The 22,380-nt window shown below is 47.9% G+C and overlaps 1 protein-coding gene across 2 annotated transcripts in view; it reads right to left on the bottom strand.

The window, feature by feature from the left end:
- Positions 1–474: 474 nt before the first annotated feature.
- Positions 475–22,380, bottom strand: part of HSPG2 (heparan sulfate proteoglycan 2) — a 139,197-nt gene continuing 117,291 nt past the window's right edge. For both annotated transcript variants that reach the window (XM_060205528.1, XM_060205529.1), the window contains 23 exons: positions 20,612–20,810; positions 17,914–18,011; positions 15,462–15,728; positions 13,337–13,446; positions 12,992–13,139; positions 12,793–12,909; positions 11,992–12,103; positions 11,039–11,183; positions 10,854–10,953; positions 10,595–10,704; positions 10,408–10,516; positions 9,028–9,126; positions 8,427–8,648; positions 7,885–8,129; positions 7,484–7,655; positions 7,290–7,412; positions 7,132–7,188; positions 4,041–4,116; positions 3,856–3,934; positions 3,649–3,719; positions 3,379–3,462; positions 1,814–1,917; positions 475–1,702 (listed from right to left, as the gene is read on the bottom strand). In XM_060205528.1, the coding sequence (XP_060061511.1) occupies positions 1,530–1,702; positions 1,814–1,917; positions 3,379–3,462; positions 3,649–3,719; positions 3,856–3,934; positions 4,041–4,116; positions 7,132–7,188; positions 7,290–7,412; positions 7,484–7,655; positions 7,885–8,129; positions 8,427–8,648; positions 9,028–9,126; positions 10,408–10,516; positions 10,595–10,704; positions 10,854–10,953; positions 11,039–11,183; positions 11,992–12,103; positions 12,793–12,909; positions 12,992–13,139; positions 13,337–13,446; positions 15,462–15,728; positions 17,914–18,011; positions 20,612–20,810 (3,020 nt within the window). In that variant the 3' untranslated portion in view covers positions 475–1,529. The remainder of the gene's footprint in view (positions 1,703–1,813; positions 1,918–3,378; positions 3,463–3,648; positions 3,720–3,855; positions 3,935–4,040; positions 4,117–7,131; positions 7,189–7,289; positions 7,413–7,483; positions 7,656–7,884; positions 8,130–8,426; positions 8,649–9,027; positions 9,127–10,407; positions 10,517–10,594; positions 10,705–10,853; positions 10,954–11,038; positions 11,184–11,991; positions 12,104–12,792; positions 12,910–12,991; positions 13,140–13,336; positions 13,447–15,461; positions 15,729–17,913; positions 18,012–20,611; positions 20,811–22,380) is intronic.

Genomic DNA, 22,380 nt, shown 5'->3' with positions numbered 1-22,380 from the left:
CTGCAGCCCTTGGCTGCAGAAGCTGTTACTGGCCTCTGCAATATTCCTAGCCTCCTCTGGCCTTCTAATGAGCCTCTTCTGGTGCTGCTGTTCTTTCAACTGGCTGGTCTGTTATCTCTGCCTCAGCTGCACCCTGTTACATATTTCTTGGCTGGGTTGCCCCCGTGGAGGCTGTAGTCAAGTGGGCCAGTCTCTAGGAAGCATGCAAATGTCAGAAGGACAGGGGGCTCTGTCCCGACATCAAACAGTTGTCTGACCTTGGACAGGTCATTTAATCCTCTGAGACACCTTTACTCTCCTGCCTGATCCCTGGAAAATGGTGTAATTTCTGCTTACCAGAACAACCCTCCCTGTATCTCAAGTGGTGGCTGGAACTCTGCTAGAGCTCTGAGGAGCAGGAGCCCTGGGCCTGGGCAGGGAGTGGGAACCCACCCTCAGTCTCTGCTGAACATAGACACAAAGACAGATGGCAGCCCTGGTGGGGATAGCACCATTTATTAAGAAAGACCAAAACCAAGACCACAGGAGGGTCCCTTCTAGCACACAGAGGTCAGGTGTCCTGACCCCACCATTTAGGGGCTGCTAGGAAGCAGAGGAGACTTATCTTCCAGTTGGACCCTCAGGTTCCCACAGATGAGGCAGGGCTGTCATGTTTACTTCCTGTCCCTCCCAGTGGTTAAGTCCTGGTTCCTCCTCAACCCAAGGCACAGAATCTGACCATCAATGGCCCCCTCCCCTTATGTCTCCTGGGCCTTCACTTCCAGATCAGTGAGGGTGGGGTGTGGCCTGATGTGGGCATGAGGACCTCTCTGTGGTGGGCTCTGCCTGTAGCAGCTCCTAGCAAGAGTCAAGGGGCTTTCCTTGCAGCTCCCAAGGCAGGAGCTCTAGAAGAGCATGGGGATGGGTAGGAGTTGCAGACCAGGAGGATTTGTTGGTGGTGGTAGGGAGTTGAGACTTCCAGGGTTGAAAGTGACCTGGCTGGCTAGACAGATGGGGGTGAGGGGAAAGACATGGGCTGGTGGGGTGGGGGCTGCCTGTCCTGGGATGAACTGCTTTCTGCTCCAGATTTGGCACCAAAGAGCTTTTCCAATAAACCCAGAGGAGGGTAGCCAAGGCCATGGACAGGTCCCAGCTCCAGGAAGCTAGTGATGCACCAGGTTGTAAGCAGAGGGGTCTCTTGGAAAAACAAAGGCTGCAAGAATGAGCAGCCCATCTCTATCTTGGGGGATTCCATGTGTGTATGGGTGGGTGGGAGCAGTTCCAAGCAGATACCATGCCTGAGCCCAGGTTCTAGCAGCCCTCTGAGGCACTACATCCATCCAGCTGTCCTGCCCAGTAGCCTGTGGCCTTGCCTGGGTGTGTGTGTAGTGGGTGATGTGTGTCCACCTCCAGTCAGCCCAGGACAGTAGCAGCAAAGCGTGGCATCACCTCTGTTTCTTACAAAATATTCATCATAATAATATTGATAATAATATACTCGACATTGTGGGCGGGGGCCTGCCCGGGAGTCTGTAGGGGCAGGCAGGTGCCTAGGAGGGGCAGGAGCGTGTGTTAGCTCCTGACTGGGCACTGTGCTGCAGATCCAATGGCTGTGGGGGTGCAGCGCCAGGATGGGAACAGTGTAGCACCAGGTTCTTGATACAGCCTGTGATGCCTGAGGAAAACCGGCCTCCAGTCAGCTTGGCTATATCAGGGGCTCCACCTGTGGGGTAGTGAAAGGTGCCCATGTTCTTGGTCTATATAGGAGGGTACGCTGTCCCCCCACCCACTAAGAACTGGGCCCCCTGTACCAAGGCATGAGTCCAGGACTTACCAATGTAGATGTTGCCCTTGGTGTTGACTGCCACGTTAGGTCCCAGGGACTGGCCAGTAACCAGCTCCTCACCATCCACCTGGATGGAGCCTCTGCGGCCCTTTCTGTGGTGGCACTTGGTCAGGTTCCTCATCTCCAACTCCCCATCTTCCCCAGCCCAGTTTGAGTTCCCCTCCCTTGGGCAAAGAGATTCCAGAGAAATCTGTCCCCTACTCCCCACATTCTTTTGTTGTTGTCACTGGGTCTTCATTACTGTATCTTTCTCAGCTAGAGAGACAGTGACCTGGGGGGGGGGGTAGTACAGCAGATAAAGTGTTGAACTATCAAACATGAAGTCTGGAGTTTAACCCCAATATTGAGTGTGCCAGAATATTTCTCATGTTAATAAATAAATCAATCTTTAAAATTAAAAAAGAAAAGGAAAAAAGAGGACTGGGGAAACAGCATAATACTTCTGCAAAAGACTTTCAAGATCAAGGATCAGTCTCCAGCACCACCATAACCAGAGCTGAACAGTGCTCTGGGTTTTCTCTTTGTATCTTTTGCTCCATTTCTAAATAAATATATATTTTTAAAATTAAAGATGGGTGCAAGGACCTGGGTCCAAGCCCCCAGTCCCCACTTGTGGGGGAAGCTTCATGAGCGGTGAAGCAGAGATGCATGCGTTTTTGTCTCTCCACATTTTTGTCTGTTTAATTGACTTTTTTTTTTTAACTAAAGCACTGCTCAGCTCTGGCTTAGGGGGTGCTGAGGATTGAATCTAGGACTTTGGTGCTTCAGGCATGAAAGTCTTTTTGAGTAATTATTGTGCTATATCCTCAGCTCAATTTTCTTCCTATATCTATCTATCTACCTATCTCTACTTCTTTCAATTTCTCTTTCTTATCAAATAAATAGTAAATAAAAAGACAGATACACATGCAGAGAGAGGGAGAGGAGAGGGAGAGGGAGAGGGGGGTGAGAGAGAGAGAGAGAGAATAGGAAATCTATCAGAGGAGAGGATGGGATATGGAGTTCTGGTGGTGGGAATTGTGTGGAGTTGTACCCCTCTTATCCTATGGTTTTTGTCAGTGTTTCCTTTTTATAAATAAAAATTTAAAAAAAGAAGAAGAAATAGAGGAAAAGAAAAAAAGAAAAACACCATAGAACTAAAACCTCCCCCAATGTAGAGGGGGCCAGGCTTAAACCTGGTTCACATGCACAGCAAAGCAGGCACCCTCCCAGATGAGCTATCTGACCAACACTGCTTTCTGTATTTCTCTCTCTCTCTCTCTCTCTCTCCGATTGGGTGAAAGAAAGATCTGTTCTCACAAACAAGCTTCCAAGTCAACCATCCCAAGACTCCCCCATGCTCTTTGGTGCTCACTTTCCTGCTGCCAAAGAGCCCTGTGCTGCACTGGAAACTTCTGCACTGGAGCTATGGCTAGCAGGTCCTTCCCCAACCCTGGTTTCAAGTTGTCTCCTTGGAGTTCAACACCTGCCTCCTTGCATGGTATGTGTGAGGGTCTTCCCATCCCACTCCAGAATTCCAGGCCCTTCACCCTCAAGCTGGGCGGGCTCCTCACCGTAGTGCTGTCACGTGATGCCACTCTCCATCATTGATGGGGTCTTCAGAGACAAGGTGAGCCTCCCCACTGCCCAGCTGGTAGCTGCAGTCACACAGGACCAGGTGTGAGCAGGGCAGGACTGGAGCAAGGGGTAAGGGTGGTAACAGTGGGGTGGAGCTGGGATACTATAGCTCCCCACAAGAAGAGCAAGTGCTGACCAGGAAGTCGCAACTAGGGGACAAGCGGGAACCACAAAAGGGACAGGAAGGGTCAGGTATTAGGACTCACCTGAAGACAAGGTGTCCATCTTGAAGCCCAAGAGAGATGAAGTCCTGGCCTTGACCAATCTCTCCCACCTCCTGCCAGGAAAGCACATGGTCTTTGGGGTCCCTATCTGCAAGAGCTAAAGTCTCCAACAGCTGTGGCCTTTTGCTTTTCTCTCCTCCACTGCCCTGGCCACCAGAAGGTGGGAGAACCCCAAGACCCAGCACTCACCACACCCTGCCAGAGCAGCAGGCCACTGGCTGTGTTGCTCCGAACCTCTAGCTCAATGGTCTCAGGCACCTCAGGTAGGCTGTGGGGGGTATCAAGTGAGGGGGAAGAAGCCCCAAGGAACCCCCTCCCTTTCTACCTGTCATCCTTTGGGGCCCACCAGCTATCCAACCCTTGCCTCCACTTACCCCCGAGAGAAGACACTGCCAGGAAGGACTATGAAGCCGTTGTCATGGAAATAGGCTCCATACTGCCCAGGGGCATCTGTGGGAGAAGAGGAGATGCATACAGGTGAGTCACCTGCTCACCTGTATGCAGATCCATCCCTCTATTCCTCCCAACTCCCCCACCCCCCCAACATATCTATTGTTGTGGTTGTGAACCTGTAGTTAAGGATACTGTCAACAGAATTCAGGTGCCTTCAGACTTAGATGGGAAAACAAGATATCTCCTTAAGTGCTATTTAGAGTTCCTTCAGTTATGTGTGTAAAATGACAGGCCAAAGGAGCTTTGTCATTGGTAGATATTCTTTTATTTTTTTTAAAGATTTTATTTATTTATGAGAAAGACAGGAGGGGAGAGAAAGAACCAGACAGCACTGTGGCACATGTGCTGCTGGGGATCGAACTCGGGACCTCATGTTTGAGAGTCCAGAGCTTTATCACTGCGCCACCTCCCGGACCACGGTAGATATTCTTATTGCCAAACAGTAGGTGAAAATATTTCAAAATATCCTTCATGCTTATTGGCATTATGATAGCTATTAGGACCTTGCCATGTGATGTGTTAAAAAAAAATGCAGGGGCCGGGTGGTGGCACACCTGGTTGAGCGCACATGTTATAATGCACAAGGACCCAGTTTCAAGTCCCTAGTCCCCACCTGTAGGGGGAAAGCTTCATGAGTGTTGAAGTGCTGCAAGTGTCTCTTTGTCTTTCTTCCTCTCTATCCAAACCCTCTTGATTTCTGGCTGTCTCTACCCAATAAATAAATAGATAATAAATAAAAATAAATGCATATATAATCAGGAAAATTACTTTTTAAGGAAATCTTTTTTAAAATATTTATTTCATATGTGAGAGAAAACCCAGACCATCATTCCAGCATGAACTTAGATTGAACTCAGAAGCTCAAGCTTACAAGTCTGATGCTCTAGTTACTGCACAACCTCCCCAACTGTGCAGAATTGAATGTGTGTGCATGAGTGAATCATCCACATATGTGTTATTTCACAGCTCTAGGTTATTTTATTTTTTTAAATTTTTAAAAAATATTTATTTTTCCTTTTGTTGCCCTTTTTAAAATTGTTGTTGTTGTTACTGATGTTGTCATTGTTAGATAGGACAGAAAGAAATGGAGAGAGGAGGGGAGACAGAGAGGGGGAGAGAAAGATAGACACCTGCAGACCTGCTTCACTGCCTGTGAAGCGACTCCCCTGCAGGTGGGGAGCTGGGGGCTCGAACCAGGATCCTTACACTAGTCCTTGCGCTTCACACCACATGTGCTTAACCACTGCGGCCGCCCAACTCCCTTTTTTCATTTTTTATTTTTGACTAATATGGGTTATTCGTTCATTAATAAAACGAAGAAGAGAGAAGGAGAGAGAATCAGAGCATTACTCTGGCATATGCAATGCTGGGATTGAACTTGGGACCTCATGCTGAGCACTGAACATTTTATTTACTGTATGTATATTTTGACAGGACAGAGAGAAATTGAGAAGGAGATAGAGGAAGAGAGAAAGAGATGTCTGCAGATCAGCTTCACTGATTCTGAAGCCCCCGCTACAGGTGGGGAGTGGAGGCTTGAACTCAGGTCCCTGTGTATGGTAACATGTAAACTCAACCAGGTGCCCCACTACCCAGCCCCTGGGGCTTTTTTCTTTCTTTTTTCTTTTTTAATTCAGATAGAGAAAGAGAGAAAATTAAGACACCTTAGCACCAGAGCTTCTTTTTGTGCCCTAGTACTTCCAATGTGGTACCTGGGGCTTGAAACTAGGCATGGCAAGGTAGGTACCCTATTTAATGAGCTATTTAGAGTCAGGCACTGCTCTATGCATTTTAAACATATTCAAAAATTTTACTCCCACATAAAATTGTTGCTTCACTTTATGTTATACAGAAAAATGTGAGGTATAGAGATGTTAAGTGACTCACCCTGTTTCGAACAGCTAATAAGTGCCAGGGCTAGGGTTTTAACCCAGGCAAGCTGGTTCCAGAGCTCATGCTCTTAGCTACTATATTATAGTCTTTACTATACTGTTAGTGATAAATACGAAGATACAGGTCTAAACGTAGTTAGCATAGTCCTTATAAGTGTTCAATAAAATTATCATCATTTTTTTTTTTTTTGCCACCAGAGTTTTCACTGGAGTTTTATGCCTATGTTCCTGGCAGACTCTTTATTTTATTTTATTTTTAGATAGAAAGTGAAAAACAAAAAGGGGGGGAGAGAGAGAGAGAGAGGAGATACCACAACACCTACAATACTACAGTACTTCTAACACTGCTTATGAAGTTTTCCTCCTGTAGTTGCTATTGTTTGGTGACTGAGAGCTTAAAACTAGATCTTCATGGATGGTGTGCACTCTACCAGATGAGCTATATCTTTGTTCCTAAATTATTATTATTTTTAAATGGACTGTGCATAACCCAGAAGGTTGTGCAGTAAGGCAGAGTATTGGACTTGCCTGCATGAGATTCCAAGTTTGATCTCTGGTATCGTACATATGAGAATGATTCTCTGGTTCTCTTTCCCCTCTCTTTTATAAACAAATAAATCTTAAAATACAAAAAGCATTCTGTGTGTTGTCTGGAAGTTGATGTAGTAGATAAGGCATGAGGTCCTGGTTTTAATCCTGGGGAGAGCATGTGCCAGAGTGATGCCCTGGTTCTCTCCCTCTTTCTAATTAATAAATAAATGTAAAGAAACCAGATTGTGTAATCCTTGAGCATGAAGATGCTACCTTATTTATTTTATACATACTGCTCCCAGGGCAAGCGTGAACACACTCAGTAGATTTTTTTCTGATGGAATGTATGAACATAGAGGAGGAGAAACTGAGGTTAGAGTGGTTCAAGGAGATGCTCACAGTCACCAACCCAGTAATAATGGGAAGAACCTGGCTCTGCTTTTCCTTATTCTTCATATTTGTGCCTCACACATGGGTCTGTTTGCTTTAGAGGCCAGACCTGGGGGTGCTGAGTAACTGGAGTAGAGCCTGCATCCAGGTAGGACACAGTATACTGGGGCTTTGCTGACCATGTACAGGAAGAACATACCATTGCCCCCACTGCCTTCTAGATGCCAGTCAGAGTCCCCTGTTCTATGTCCAGAGCCTATAGAGAAGAGAGGGTGCCATCAGTGGGCATAGACACTGGGTATTGTGCCCAGCTCCAGCGCCCCAGGAAGGAGGTAGAGAGAAGCCAGAGACGGTTACCTTGTTGGCAACGTGATCCAGAGAAGCCTGGGGGGCAGAGGCAGTGGTTGCCCTGGCAGGTGCCCCCATGCAGACAGGGTTCACGGAGCTGGCAGGGGTTCTCCTTGTGTTCACAAAAGACTCCTGCAGACCAGGGCAGTGGTGAATTGACCACCCCACATCCCACCACCCTATGCTTGGAAAAGCTCACACACCTTTGAAGCCATCTTGACACAGGCACTGGAATTCATATTCACCAGCTGGCATGCACGTGGCACTGTTGAGGCAAGGCTGGCGCTCACACGGGGAACTGTCGAAGCACTGCCCAATGCCCCGGCTGCCCAGGAAGCTGTAAGTCAGGTCCAGCCGCTTTCCATTTACAGATACCTGTGGGCAGAGGGGCATGGGGACATAAGGCCCTTGTGCACTACAACATGTGTTCAACCTGGTGCGCCACTGCCTGACTTTCTAAATTAACTTAACCAACCCCTCACCCCCTCCCCTTTACAGAAGAGGCAACAGGTTGGGGATGAAGCCTTAGGCTGGTTGCAGAAGGTCAGGAGGTCCAGTCTATACCCCTCCTCTCTCCATGTGTTCCTTGGAAGCTGCCCCTCACCTTGCCCATACAACCCCAGAAGTGAGTGCTGGTGTTTATAGCCTGAGGCAGCTGCACGGAGGGCTCCACACCACCGAGATAGAGGGGGGTATGCAGATTGAGGCCCAGGCTCTTGCCAGGTGAGGAGCGTAGCACAGGGTGGCCGCCATCCACATGCAGGCTGCCATCCTTGTTGAGTCGCTCCGCAGACACGTGGTGCCAGCGACCCAGGGCTAACGGCTCGGGGCTCCGGAGGATGGCCAGCCCTAGGGATGACACCAGGCAGGGCTGGGCACATAGGGGAATCTTTCCCAGTCCCACCCCACACACTGAGCAGGTAAGGGACTTCCTGCATCCTCTTGGGGCTGAGGGTCTGGGGGCTAGCTAATGTCACACATTTAGAGAAAGAATGGGAAGGGGAAGGGGGAGGGGGAGGGAAAGGAAAGGGGAAGAATAGGTCTGACTCCTGAATTCATTCCTCCAAGGCTCTTTGGGATACAGCAATGGGGGGGGGCACAAAACTTGTACCCAGAGCCCACCATCATCCAGGACCTTATGCTCACCTGATCCCAGCTCGTATCGGAACTCCAGGTGGCCATCAACCATCGCCAGGGACACAAAGTCCTCCACAGGCCCACTTTTCCCCCCGCTGAACACCAAGATGCCGTTGGGGCCCAGTGGCTTGAACTCAACATCCAGGCGTAGCTCATGGTGAATATTGGTGAGGGCGGGCAGGGTCAGGTAAGAGCCAGTACCCAACATGGAGGGGGTGGTCACTGTCACACCTGTAGCATCCACAGCTCAGTGGGGGCAGTGGGAACACCAGAGCCCCTGGAGAGGGCCCAGCTTTGCTTCAGGACACCTGCCCACCCCACTCTCCCTCCTAGAGGCTCAGGACCAGCTGGGTGACAGCTGTAGCAGTGAAGGGGCCCCTGCCCCCAGGTACTATGGACCAGGAGACAGATTTCCAGGAAGACGGTGTCCCATTTGGGGGTTTTCATATAAGGGATTCAGGTGAAACAGAAATTTGGCCAGTTGACTCTGAGGCCTCCTGGCTCTGGAATAATTTTGTCATCCATAGAACCCATCATACCTTAGAGTGCCTCCTCTGCCCCCCTCCCCCTCCTCCTGTCAGTTTTACTGGAATCATAAGTCCCCACTCACCTTCTTCACACCTTGTCCCAAAGCGGCCCAGGTGGCAGCGGCAGGTGTAGCCTTGGCCATCAGGTCTGTTCACACAGGTGGCATCAGGGCCGCAGGCCTCTGGGGGACACATGAACCAAAGAGGAGGATACTGAGGTTAACTCTGGAGGTGGTATGAATCTGAGACCAAAGCCCTGCCCATGGCATCCCAGGGGCCTTGGCTAATCAGGGCCAGGCTATCCGGGGAAGGTGGGCAGGAGGTCTCTGACACCTAGGTTGCCTGGGACACTGAGATGAAATGGACTAAAAAGCAAGAAGGTTGGGCAGGGGGCTGTCTTGGGGGTGGGGCACAGTGAATGAGTGACTCAGTGTGTTCTTTTCTTAATTTTTTAGTATTTTATTTTATTATTTCAATGAGAAAGAGAAAGAGATACAGAGAAAAGGACACACAAGAAAGAGCAGAGTACTACTGCTCAGCTCTGGCTTATATGGTACTGGGGATTGAACCTAGGACTACAGAGCCTTACACATTAAAGTCTTCTTTGCAAGACAAATTTACTTAAAATTTGGTAGCATTTAACTTGCATACATGAAGGTCCAGGCTTGATCAAAACTACTGTATACCAGAATTGAGCATTGTGGTATCCCCCTCTCAAAAGCTAATAAGTAAATTTAAAAAAAAGTCTTTTTTGCATAACATTTATGCTGTCTCCCCAGCCCTATGTGCAGTATTCTTTATTTTTGCTGTCATCATGACTCTATTAATTTTTTAAATTAAAATTAGTTAAAATTAATCAAAATTTTATAGAGATAGAGAAAGCAGAGAGAAACAGAAAAAAAAAAAAGATCATAGTACTGAAGTATCATTCTGTGTAGTGGGGGCTGGGCTTGAACCTAAGTTGAGCACATGACAAAGCAGTCCACTATCTAAGTGAGTTATTTTGTTGGTCCTCTGGTCTATTTTTTCAGATGGTGAGGCAGAGAAAGAGTAAGAGAAAGAAACCACAGCTTTGAAGTTTCCTCCAGTGCAGTGGGATATAGGCAGGAACATGGATCTTTTGCACATGGCAAAGCAGGCACACTAGGTAAACTATTTTACTGGCCTGTCTTCAGTACTTATGAAAGACTGTACCTGAACAACTGTGTGTGTATTGGGCAGGGGGAAGGCAGGCCTAGTTAATGAGATGGGCAGGTATCTGGGAGCTGGGGGCCAGTGACTGGGTTGGAGGGTGTGCTTGGGCAATGCTGAAGGAGGTTATGGTCCAATGGTAAGCACTTGGTTAAGAGTGATAAAGTGTGGCAAATACAGTCAGTGGTTGGGATTCTGGTGAATATGAAGGGACAGCAATGTACAGAGGCAGGGTCCCTAGGGAAGCAGTGACTGAAGGGATGGGCACACACCTGGGTGGCAGTGCAGGGCCTGGGAGTGCTCACAGCGGCTCCCTGTAAAGCCTGTCCGGCAGATGCACACGTAGCTACTGCTTTCCGAGTCCTGGCACTGGCCTCCATTCTGCAAGGCAGCAGCCAGAAGTCAGGCCCCTCTGTTGCCCCCAGGGAGGGTGAGACTGGGGCAATCAGATAGGATCACCTGGCAGGGCCGGTCCTGACAGGTGGGGCAGTGGGAGATGCCATGTGCTGTGAGGTTCAAGTCATGGAAGATGATCTCTTCACCCTGGATGAGCAACTCCTGGACACAGCCTTAGGGAATCAGCAAGCAGGGTGAGCAAGGATGGCAAGGACAGGCTGGTCCAGCACCAGCCCACACCCAGCTCCTCCCTCCACTTCCTGAGGCCTGCCTGCTGGTCTGATGAAACTTGGCTAGGGCTGGAGGCAGGAAGGGAACTCACCTACAAAGCCGCTATTCAGCCCCACCTTGGGGATGGCACTGTAGTCTGGGTAGCCCCCCAGGTAGAGCTCCTCATTCAGGTCCAAGCCCTGGAACTTGCCCTGGGGATGGGGAAGTGGGAAATGGCAGGTGGAACTGGTAGATGTAGAGTAGAAGCTGGAGTGAAGGGATGGGGTTGAGGCTTACCTGAGAGGTCCCATTGATTGGATCAAAGCCACCCACAATCATGGAACCTTGTGTGAGGCTGCGGAACAGGGTCACAGTGTGGAAATGGCCCAGTGCCAATGGTGTGGGGTGGCGGATGGTAGCCATGCCTGAGCCTGCATCAAACCTGCTCCGTGGGTGGGGGACATAAAAATGGACATGAGGCTTATAAGGAGGCCTGAATGATAGGCCACTCTTCATGAAGGGGGTGTCACTATTTACAGAAATCTGACTTTGGCTCCCACTTCCCACCTCTGCCTTGTCCTTTCACCCATCACCTATCACCAGTTTGCCCACCCTTCCTCAGGTCTACTTTCTGCATGGACCTTCTCCAGGAGCACCTAGCACCTTCCTTTACTGTTCTACTGAGCAACTCTCCTTTTGAGAGCACTTTCCCCCCCCCTTCTATTTATAGCTTGTCTTTCCAACTCTATCTACTTGGATTTTTGTTTGTTTGTTTAACATACCAAAGCACTGCTCAGCTCTGGCTTACACTGATGCTAGGGATTGAACTTGGGAGCTCCAAACCTTAGGCATGAGAGTATGTTGGATATACTATGCTGTATTCCCAGCCTCTGCTGACACATTTTATCCCCCTCTTGGTGCTTGGCATATTGTTCAGTTGTTTAGCAAATAACAGCTGAATTAATGAATCCTGCCCGCAGCAGCTCCACCCTGTTAAGGACACACTCAATTGAATTGCACTGAGTGCTTCTATTCCAGTTTTGTGAGGATCTTCTATAGCTGCTTCCTCCTGCAACATATCTGATTGGCAGGTCGTACCAACCCCAGTAGGCTGGGTGGTTGCTGAGAATAGCCACATCTCCTTTCTCCAGAACTTCCTTTACACATCTCAGTCCTGGGTGGAAAGCCTTGCAGCCCAGCCCTAGTCCCCTTTCCCTGTATATGGAAGATGGGGGTGGGGCACGTCTCACCGGAACTCAGGTCTTCCACCCACAAGGCCAAAGGAGATGAAGTCAGGCTGCCTGTTGGCCAGGTTGGTGGGGCTCCCTGGGATCCACTTCTGCCCATTGTATAGCAGCATCCCTAGGTGGGTACAGCAGTGTGAGCCCGCCATCCCACATAGCCATGGGCTCCAGGTTTGCCTGGGTCCCTAAAGTAAGTGCTCTGAGCTCATGAACACTTGGTCTCTCTAGCTCCTGTCCCCCAACCCCTCCCCATGGCAGCACCCCAATCTCCCAGCTAGGCATATGGATGCCACGATGGAGCCCTAGCACCTCTCAGGAAGGAGCCCTAGATAGAAGGGCCAGGCCAAGAGACCCTACAGAGAAAGTTAGGGTGCTGCAGACTAGACCCACAATTGAGTCTAGCTGGAGGAGAGGGAAGCTGAGACTCACCTGAGTAGAGGAGAAGACCTGGGCAGAGATCCATTAAAAGATGAGAGAGAGAAAGAGAAGGGGATGTTGTGAGAGACCAGAGGTAAAGGAGGGTAGTAGGAGCAAAAATGGGGAGAGGGAGATGGACAGGAATGGTGTTGACGAGTCCATGGCAGAGGGGAAGCTTACTTAGATGGGAAAGGTTACAAAGGTGGGGGTAGAGAGAGGAAGCATGGGAGGGGGCCCAGAGTGGGTGGCCCAGTGGGCCTGGGGGTTCTGGCATAGGGAGGACTCTGGGAGGGAAGTGGGGCTGCAGACAGTTTCTTTAGGAGATTCCTATCCCAGCCACCACCCCTACCCTAACCCCCACCCCGTTCTCCTCTGGCTCCTTCTGCTCACCATCAGCAGAGTCAGGCCGGAAGGTGATCTTGATCTCAAACTTCCTGTAGGCATCCTTGATGGTAGGCAGTGGCAAGAATGAGTGAGGGGTCTGTGTGAAGTAGGGCACCACCCGCTCTGCAGGCAAAGAGTACAGTGAGAGGAAGTGCCTACCAGGAAATGGGCAAGGTTCTACCGATTTCAGGGGGTGCCGTCTTACCTGGCACCTGCAGGTGGGCAAAGGCTTTGACCTTGCCCTGGTGGTTGGTGGCCGTGCAGACATAGGTGCCTGCATCCTGTGGCTGGACTGAGGGCAGCATCAGCATGTTGTTCTCCAGCCGGCTGTTGGGTGGCAGGTCACCGTCCAGCTGCAAGCATACACTAAAGAATCTGACCTTGATCCCAAACTCCAGGGGGCTTCTGCCACTCTTGTGTCAAGTCCACAGTCAAATGCTGAGCACACAGGCTCTGTTCCAAGCATGGGCCAGGTCCTGGGGACCTGAGGTGGTAGACACCCAGTTCCTGCCACTCAGGCAGGCCCGCTGGTCCCCTGTCCTGTACTTACCTTGCTCCAGGTGATGTCAGGTGTGGGATAGCCAGAGGCCATGCAGGGGAAGACAGCCGCAGAGCCAGCAGGCACACGAACCTCTGGAGGTGTTGAGATCAGAGGCAAGGCTGTGAGGGGGAAGCAGACTTGGGTTAGCAAACTGGTGGAAACATACCATTTGTGAACCCAGCTTGTGCCCTGACTTGTTCCTAGATGGGTAGCACTATGTCCCCACTTCACAGATAGAAAAGCTGTGGCTTAAGAAAGCAGAGTGGGAGGGAGTCGGGTGGTAGCACAGCAGGTTAAGCGCACATGGTGCAAAGCGCAAAAACTGGCATGAGGATCCCGGTTCGAGCCCCTGGCTCCCCACCTGCAGGGGGGTTGCTTCACAAGTGGTGAAGCAGGTCTGCAGCTATCTGTTTCTCTCCCCCTCTCTGTCTTCCCCATCTCTCTCCATTTCTCTCTGTCCTATCCAACAATGACAACATCTCAATAACTACAACAATAACAATAAAAACAACAAGGGCAACAAAAAGGAAAATAATATTAAAAAAAAAAAAAGAAAAGAAAGCAGAGTGGCTGCTCAGTCGTGGCAGGTCCATTTGTTCCATGGTCTGAAACTGCAACTTATCTAAGTGGACAATTGTGCAACCCCCTCAAGAAACTGAGGACTAAGGCAGTGGGTGAGTAGTTTTGGAGTGAAAGGAATTGCATTAATTTATTTATGGCCACTAGGGCTTTGAGCCTGAATACTTTATACCACTCCCACTGGACTCTTCCTTTTATTTCCAGATAGAGGGTGAGAGTCACAGAGGGAGAGAGGAAGAGAGACACCACTCATGTGGCCACCCCTTTACGTGGTGCTCCCATGTGGTGGCTGAGGACTTGAACCTAGGTTCTCTTGCTTGGTAAAGTATGCACTCTACCTGGTGAGCTATCTCACAGCTCAAAAAGGAATTACCTTTAAAGAAAATACAGATTTGTGTCAGTTCCGGATCACTGCCCTGCTTTGTTCTCTTTTATCACTGCTGTTGTTTTCTTCTTTTTTATGCTTTGTGCTTGTTTGAACTGTTTCTATCACTAGTCTGTACTACAAGTCACTCCCACTGGAGTAAGGGCTCCCTACTTGTTTTTCTCTTGATGCCCTTTGGTACAGCTTTCCCTGAAGCTTCTACTCTGACCTTGGCAACACCTTCTTCTTCCTTCCTTCTTTTTTAAAAATATTTATTTTCCCTTTTGTTGTCCTTTTTTATTGTTGTTGTAGTTATTATTGTTGTTAGGACAGAGAGAAATGGAGAGAGGAGGGGAAAACAGAGAGGGGGAGAGGGGAGAGAAAGATAGACACCTGCAGACCTGCTTCACCCCTTGTAAAGTGGACTCTCCTGCAGGTGGGGAGCCGGGGCTCAAACCAGGATCCTTATGCCGGGCCTTGTGCTTTGCGCCACCTGCGCTTAACCCGCTGCGCTACAGCCCGACTCCCTTCCTTCCTTCTTTTCTTCCTATCTTGCATCAAAGCACTGCTCAGCTCTGACTTATGGTGGACTTAACATAGGGCCTTGGAGCCTTAGGCATGGCAGTCTTTTTCCATAACCGTTAAGTTGTCTCCCTGGCCCTAGCATTTACTTTTTTTTTTCCCCTAACATTTAATTTTTATGTCCAGCAGTCACCACTTGTTTTAAAATCTGCCTCTTACCCCGACTCCCCACCTGTATGGGAGTCGCTTCACAGGCAGTGAAGCAGGTCTGCAGGTGTCTGTCTTTCTCTCCCCCTCTCTGTCTTCCCCTCCTCTCTCCATTTCTCTCTGTCCTATCTAACAATGACGATATCAATAACAACAATAAAACAACAAGGGCAACAAAAGGGAAAATAAATAAGTAAACATTAAAAAAATCTGCCTCTTAAATGCACACAAAGGGACATTTCCAGAGGCTAAGGAAATAGCACAGCAATTTTTCATATAAGGCAGAGCTAAGGAGTACTCTGGTTAAGCAAGCCAACGAACAACTCTCCAGCATGTGCATGTGCACACAAACACTCCCCCCCCCCCCCACCGGGAGTAGAAGGGAAAAACAAAGCAGGCAAGGTGCACAAGGATAGTATGGGAGTCTGGGCTTGCCCACCCTGCAGACCTGTTGGTCTTTACCTTGCACGAGCAGCAGCATTTGGGACTGGGTGGAGCCGGCTGAGTTGGTGGCAGTGCAGCGGTACTGTCCAGAGTCGGCCAGCTCCACTTGGGTGATCCTGATGATGCCTCCATTCTGCACAATGCCAGGCCGCAGGCGCCCTCCAACTTTGCTCCATGTTACCTGAGGCTTGGGTTCACCCAGTGCCAGGCACTCGAACTCCACAGTGTGGCCCACCACCACAGTGTGCACAGAGGTGCGGATGTTGATAAGCACGGAGGGCAGGGCTGTGGGGGAGGAGGCAGTGAAGCCAGCCTGCTGTAGGCTGAAGTTCTCCCACTGCAGGTGAGGACTAGGGACTTGATCCTGGGTCCTTGCATGTGGTAACATGTGTGCTCCACTTGACACCATCTAGCATGGGCTCTTTTTTCTTTTCATTTTTAATTTAATTTAATTTAATTTAATTTAATTCCAGAGCACTGCTCACCTCTGGCTTATGGTGATGCTGGGGACTGAACCTGGGAACTCAAGAACTTCAGGCATGAAAGTCATTTGAGTAACCATTATACTATCTCCCCAGGCTTCCTTAATTAACTTTTGGTATAGACAGGTAGAATGACAGAAAGAGTGAAAGAGATCAGAGCACCACAGCTTCCTTCAATGCAGCAAGGACCAGGCTCAAATCTGGGTTGCACATGTCTCAGTACAGTACATTGCCAAGTGAGTTTTTTTGCCAGCCTTAGGTTGCTTTTCTTTTTTAGATTTTATTTATTTATTTATTTATTTATTTATTTATGAGAAAGATAAGAAGAGAGAAAGGACTAGATATCACTCTGGTACATGTGCTGCTGGACACTGAACTCGGGACCTCATGCTTGAGAGTCCAATGCTTTATCTACTACTCCATTACCCAGACCACTTAGGTTGCTTTTTGCTTTGTTTCTCTCCTTCCTTCCTACCTACTTTCCTTCCTTCCTTCCTGTCTTTCTTTTTTCTTTTCTATCATCATCATCATCATCATTACATGTGCTGGTAGAGCTTCATGCATGTGTAACATCACTGTTACTGGGCCAACTTTTTTCATTCTTACTTCAGAGAGACACAGAGAGGGAGAGATACAGACTGAGGAAAGAGCATAATGGTTATACAAAAGACTTTCAGGCCTAAGGCTCTGAGGTCCCAAGTTCAATCCCCAACAACACCATAAGCTAGAGAAGAAAAGTGCTCTGGTCTTTCTATTTTTCTCATTAAAAATTAAATAAAATATTAAAAAGAGAGAGGTAGAGTTACCAGAGCATCACTCATGCCCTTCCATGGTCCTGCATGTGATGATGGGGCTCAAACCTAGGGCCTCACTCATAGGTATGGTGCATGGTCTACTGGGTAAGTTCTCTGATGACCCTCATAAATGCTCATTTTTCCAGATAGAAAGAGAAAGACAGAGAGACAAAGGGAAAGAAGTAGACATCATAGTACTAAAAGTTCCTCCAGTGTGATGGAGGCTGGCCTTGAACCTGGGCTGTATGCATGACAAAGTGGGCACACTGTCCAGGTGGGCTATTCCAGTAGCCCCACGATTATTTTCTGAGCTCAGACAAGATCGGGCATGTTCAGGGTGGTATGACCGTTGACACGATTATTTTCTTATTCCAGTTTGTCATGTATGCAATCATTTAACACACTCCTATGTTTGCTCTGTCTATGTTTACTCACTTGTATAAACACTAAGCCATTCTTTATTGGTGAGTTACCCACTCACTTCACCCATTCCCCTTCTCTCTCTTTTTGCTGAGGCTCAGTGTGCCTGCATGACAAACCCACTGCTCCCGGCAGCCACTCTCCCCCAACTCCACTTTTTTTTTTTTCCAATTAAATAGGACAGAGAAATTGATATAGGGCAAGGAGATAGAGAGATGGGGAGAAAGACAGACAGGGAGATAGATGGGAAGACAGACACTTGTAGGCCTGCTTCACCTCTTGTGAAGCAGACCCCTGCAGGTGGGGAGGAGGGGCTTGAACCCGACTCTTGTGCACGGTGCGCTTAATTGGGTGCACCACCACCCGGCCCTTTCTCTCTCTTTTGCAGTATTTGCCAAGCCTCTTGGTATCTTTCTATCTTTTCCCTCCCACCCTCTCTTTCTTTTTTGCCACCAGTGTTATTGCTGGAGGTTGAACAAATCCACCAAATGCCTGGTAGCTTTTTTTTTTTTTTAAATAGAGACAGAGAGCTATAGAGAAGGAATGAGAGGAGAAAGATAAACACCTGCAGCACTGCTCCACTACTTGTGAAGTTTCCTTTTGCAGGTGGGCATCAGGGACTTGAACCCAAGTGCGTGCTCTAACGAGTGCACTACCATCTGGTATCTTGATTAAATGAAAATGTTTAGGAGGTTTCTTGGGGGACCTGTTTCTAGTTCAGTGGCCTTCCTCCAATTCCCTGCTCTTAGCACAGGTCTGAAGCCACCCTCCTACCTTGAACAATCAATTGGGCACTGGCCTGGGCCTGTCCCCAGGGTCCATAGGCCTGGCAAACATAAGTTCCTTGGCAGCTCTGATCCAAGTTCTGGATTCTACAAAGAAGAAATAATGAGACATCAGAAGAAAAAAAAATGATACAAATGATTTATATCAGGGAATCCTTGGATTCCTCCATAGAATCAATGGGACGAGACCTCTAATAGACCCCTCTCTCAACCATCACTGGTCACTTCAATTAGGAATGTCAGAATAAGCTGTCTTGCAGGCTTCTTCAGGTTCTCATTATAACAGCTAGTTGTATTTATATATTTTCTTCAGATTTGGGAACTACTCCCTGCCCTAATCCAGCTTTCTAGTCCTATTCTCAACTCTGGCACCACCTTCCCAAGCAGTATTTTTATTTCACCTCCATGTTAGCTATCAAGCTCCAGCACAAATTACCAAAGTCATGGATCCCTAGGAACATACCTAAAATAGACTTCCTAGCTTCTTTTCACCCTAAAATCCCTATTCCCATTTTCTCTATTCTTACTTTCTGTTTATTAAACATTTTATCCTGCTTTATATCTTACCACCTTTTAGCCACCAACTTGTAGAAGCTAACATGATTTCATCCTGAACTTTCTGGGCAGATGACCTCACCAATGTGTCCTGGACACGGCTGTGATGGTCGAGTGGTTAAGGCTTTGGACTCAAAATCCAGTGTGTCCTGGAACCTCACCTCTCCAGAGCCAATGAATGTCCATGTCCAATGGAGGAGCAATTACAGAAGCTAGACCTTCCACCTTCTATACCCCATAAGGAATTTTGGTGCATACTCCCAGAGGGGTAAATGTTAGGGGAAGATGACCAAAGGGCTCTAAATTCCATTTCATTAGGACCCAGAGAGAAAAGGGGTGGGGGCAGAAGGACACTTGGAAGTATTAAGAGTGACTTAGAGAGGAATAGAAGGCAGGACCGTATGGGGGGGAAATGGGTAATGCATATAAATATAGATAGCTATAGAATTAATAGTCAACCCATATCTGTAATTTTAGGAGATTTAATAACAAATTTTAAAAAGGATTTGTAATTGTAAGGGCGATAACAGCAACCAGCTATTAGTATCACATAAACTTCTCATCTCCCAGTAACCAATTGAGGCAGGCAAGCAGGTGGACAGACATGGTAGATGGTCCATATCCAGTGCATACCAAGACTTTACAGTCTAGAGCGCAAGACCGTACAGTTATCAAGTAGCATAGCTAAGACCGGGCCATTTGAGCCTGTATTCTTTCTTCTTGTGATAACACTACAAATACAGGGCACTGTTTATGCAATGCCAAGGTTTGAACTCAGGATCTCACGGCTGACAGTCCAGTGCTTTATCCACCGCACCATCTCCCAGGTCACAGGGCACTGTTTATAAAAGGCCTTCCATGTGCCAGGTGCTATGTTCAGTGCTATAGATAGTCTCAGCCCAGTCTCTTGTAGCCTTTGTACAGCTGGAACAGAGATTTGTCCAAATACATTGATTTACACTGAGTCACAAAGAGCAGGTTACCCTAACTCAGCTCCTGTTTCTATTTCCTTCCTTCCTTCCTTCCTTCCTTCCTTTCTTTCTCTTTCTTTCTTTCCTTCTTTCTTTCTTTCTTTCTTGCTTTCTTTCTCCCTTCCTTCCTTCCTTCCTTCCTTCCTTTCTCTCTCCCTCTCTCCTTTCCTTCCTTCTTTCCTTCCTTCCTTCCTTCCTTCCTTCCTTCCTTCCTTCCTTCCTTCCTTCCTTCCTTCCTTCCTTCCTGTTTTCAAGCCCTGGGTCCCCACCTGCAAGGGGAAAGCTTCATGAGCAGTGAAGCAGGGCTGCAAGTGTCTCTGTTTCTTTTCCTATCTATCTTTCCCCTTCCTTCTCAATTTTACTCTGTCTCTATCTGATAATATATAAACAAAAAAAGTTACGTAATTTTGCACAGGGTAGATAGCATAATGGTCATGCTCATGCCTGAGGCTTCCAAGCTCCAGGTTTAGTCCCCCACACCACCATAAGCTGAATGGTGCTCTGGTTAAAATAATAATAATAATAATAATATAATAAATAATAATATAAACTTTATTAATAATAAAAAATATTTTGTGGTCCAAGAGATGGTGCAGTGGATAAAGCATTCCACTCTCAAGTATAATAAGATCCTGAGTTCAATCGCTGACAGCACATGTACCAGAGTAATATCTGGTTCTTTCTCTCTCTTCCTATCTTTCTCATTAATAAATAAATAAAATCTTTAAAAAGAAAGAAAGAAGGCTGGGTAGTGCCACATCTGGCTGAGCGCACATATTACAGTGCTCAAGGACCCAGGTTTGAGCCCCCAGTCCCCACCTGCAGGGGGAAAGTTTCATGAGTGGTGAAGCAGTGCTGCAAGTGTATCTCTGTCTCTCTCCTCTATCACTCCCTCCCCTCTTGATTTCTGACTGTCTCAATCCAATAAATGAATAAAGATAATACAAACTTAAAAAGAAAGACAGAAAGAAATAAAAACAGACACCTGCAGACCTGCTTCACAAGTCGTGAAAAGGACCACCTGCAGCTGGAGAGCAGGAGCGCGAACCTGGGTCCTTGAGCACCTTGGTGATATGTGCACTTAACCAGGTACACCACCACCTGACTCCCTCAGCTACTTTTTCCTAACCCAAGTTCAAGTCCTGCCCCACCCTCACTCACCGAAGCACCCCATCCTGCACACTGTGATCAGCAGGTAGCTGGCCCCCTTCCTTAAGCCATCGAAGTTGGGTGCCCTCGTTGCTGGGCACAGCACAGTGGAACTCCACACTGGCTCCAATGCTCTTGGTTTCCAGCTGAGGTGTGACCTGGATAGTGGGTGCAGGCCTTGCTGGGCTGACAGGGAGAGAGCTGGCAGGGCCTGCATGGGCAAATATGAGAGAGAGAGAGAGAGAGAGAGAGAGAGAGAGAGACACGAAATATGAATGAGTGTGTTAACCTGGATATCTTCCAAGGACCCCCATACTGACATTGACGGGATATTCTTCTGATAGCCTCTCTGACCAGGGAAAGATTCCTACTTGGCAGATTCATTAATTTGTTTACTTATGTAGTCACTCGATCAATTCATATAAGAATACATGGGGTACAGAGTTCTGTGCTTCCACAAACTCCTACTCTCTGGGAAAGGGGGGGCAGCCTGTGACAAGAGAAGGGGAAATCAGTCTTGGACAGATTTTTTTAAAAATATTTTATTTATTTATTAATGAGAAAGATAGGAGAGAGAGAGAGACAGAGAGAGACAGAGAGAGAGAACACCAGACATCACTCTGGTACATGTGCTGCTGGGGACTGAACTCAGGACCTCATGCTTGAGAGTCTAGTGCCTTAGCCACTGCTCCACCTCCTGGACCACAGACAGATTTTTTAAATTGTTTTTTTCAGTATACACAGAGAGAGAGGGGAGAGGGAGGGAGAGAGGGAGAGAGGGAGAGAGGGAGAGGGAGAGGGAGAAGAGAGAGACAGTTAGAGAGATACCCTGGCATTGTTCTATTATCCATGGATGTTCCATCATTCATGAAGCTTCCTCTAGAGCCTTGATGGTGCTCCCATGTGGTGGTGGGCTTGAACCTAGGGCTTCATGGATGTTAAGGCATGCAATTCACCACGTGACTGATTTCAAAAAGATTTTTTTCCTTGGTGTACATGTGACTTCACCACTTCTGGAAGACTTTTTAAAAAATTACTTTTTTCTTTAAAAAATATTTACTTATTTGACTGTTTATTTTAATGTGGAGAATACAGAGAGGGAGAGAGACAAAGCACTGTTTAGCTCTGCCATAAGGTGGTGTGGGGATTAAACCTAGGAACTCAGAGCCTCAGGCATGAAAGTCATTTGCATAACCATTAGGCTGTCTCCCCAACCCTCTTTTTACTTTTAGTTTTAGATCTAGACAGGGAGAGAGAGAAGACAGCATGGCATTGCTTCCACATTCATGAGGCTTCCCCTGGTGCTCCCATGTGGTGTCAGAGGTGTGGATCCAGATCTGCACACATGGTAAAGTATGTACTCTACTGAGTAAATTTTCTTCCACCCCAGATTTAGACATTTTAAGGAAGGACAACAAAGACTATTCCAGCTACAGTTTAACTTAAGCGGTCCTGCAGGGCCACTCTCAGCAAGGGGCTATAGTGTGCCAAGGGCTTTGTGTGTAGGTAGCTTTTCAAAGTCTTTTGTGTGGTGGCACTTGTCCTTCCCACTTTACAGGTGCAGAAATCAAGAGGATAAGTGACTTGGCCAAAGTCACACATAGCTAGTAAGTGCATCAGACCCAGGTGCATTGTAGACTAGGTTCTTGGCTCCTGGGCTACATGAATTTCTGCTTTTAGAATCTGAGCTCCAGGTCAGGGAAATAGTCCAGTGTATTATAGCACAGAACTTGCATGGCTGAAGGCCCAAGTTCAACCCCATGCCAGAGCTGAGCAGGCTC

This window comes from Erinaceus europaeus, chromosome 13, assembly GCF_950295315.1.
Source record: "Erinaceus europaeus chromosome 13, mEriEur2.1, whole genome shotgun sequence".
NCBI lineage: Eukaryota > Metazoa > Chordata > Mammalia > Eulipotyphla > Erinaceidae > Erinaceus > Erinaceus europaeus.
The sequence above is the reverse complement of the archived record's forward strand: the minus strand, read 5'-3'. Positions and strand labels throughout refer to the sequence as shown.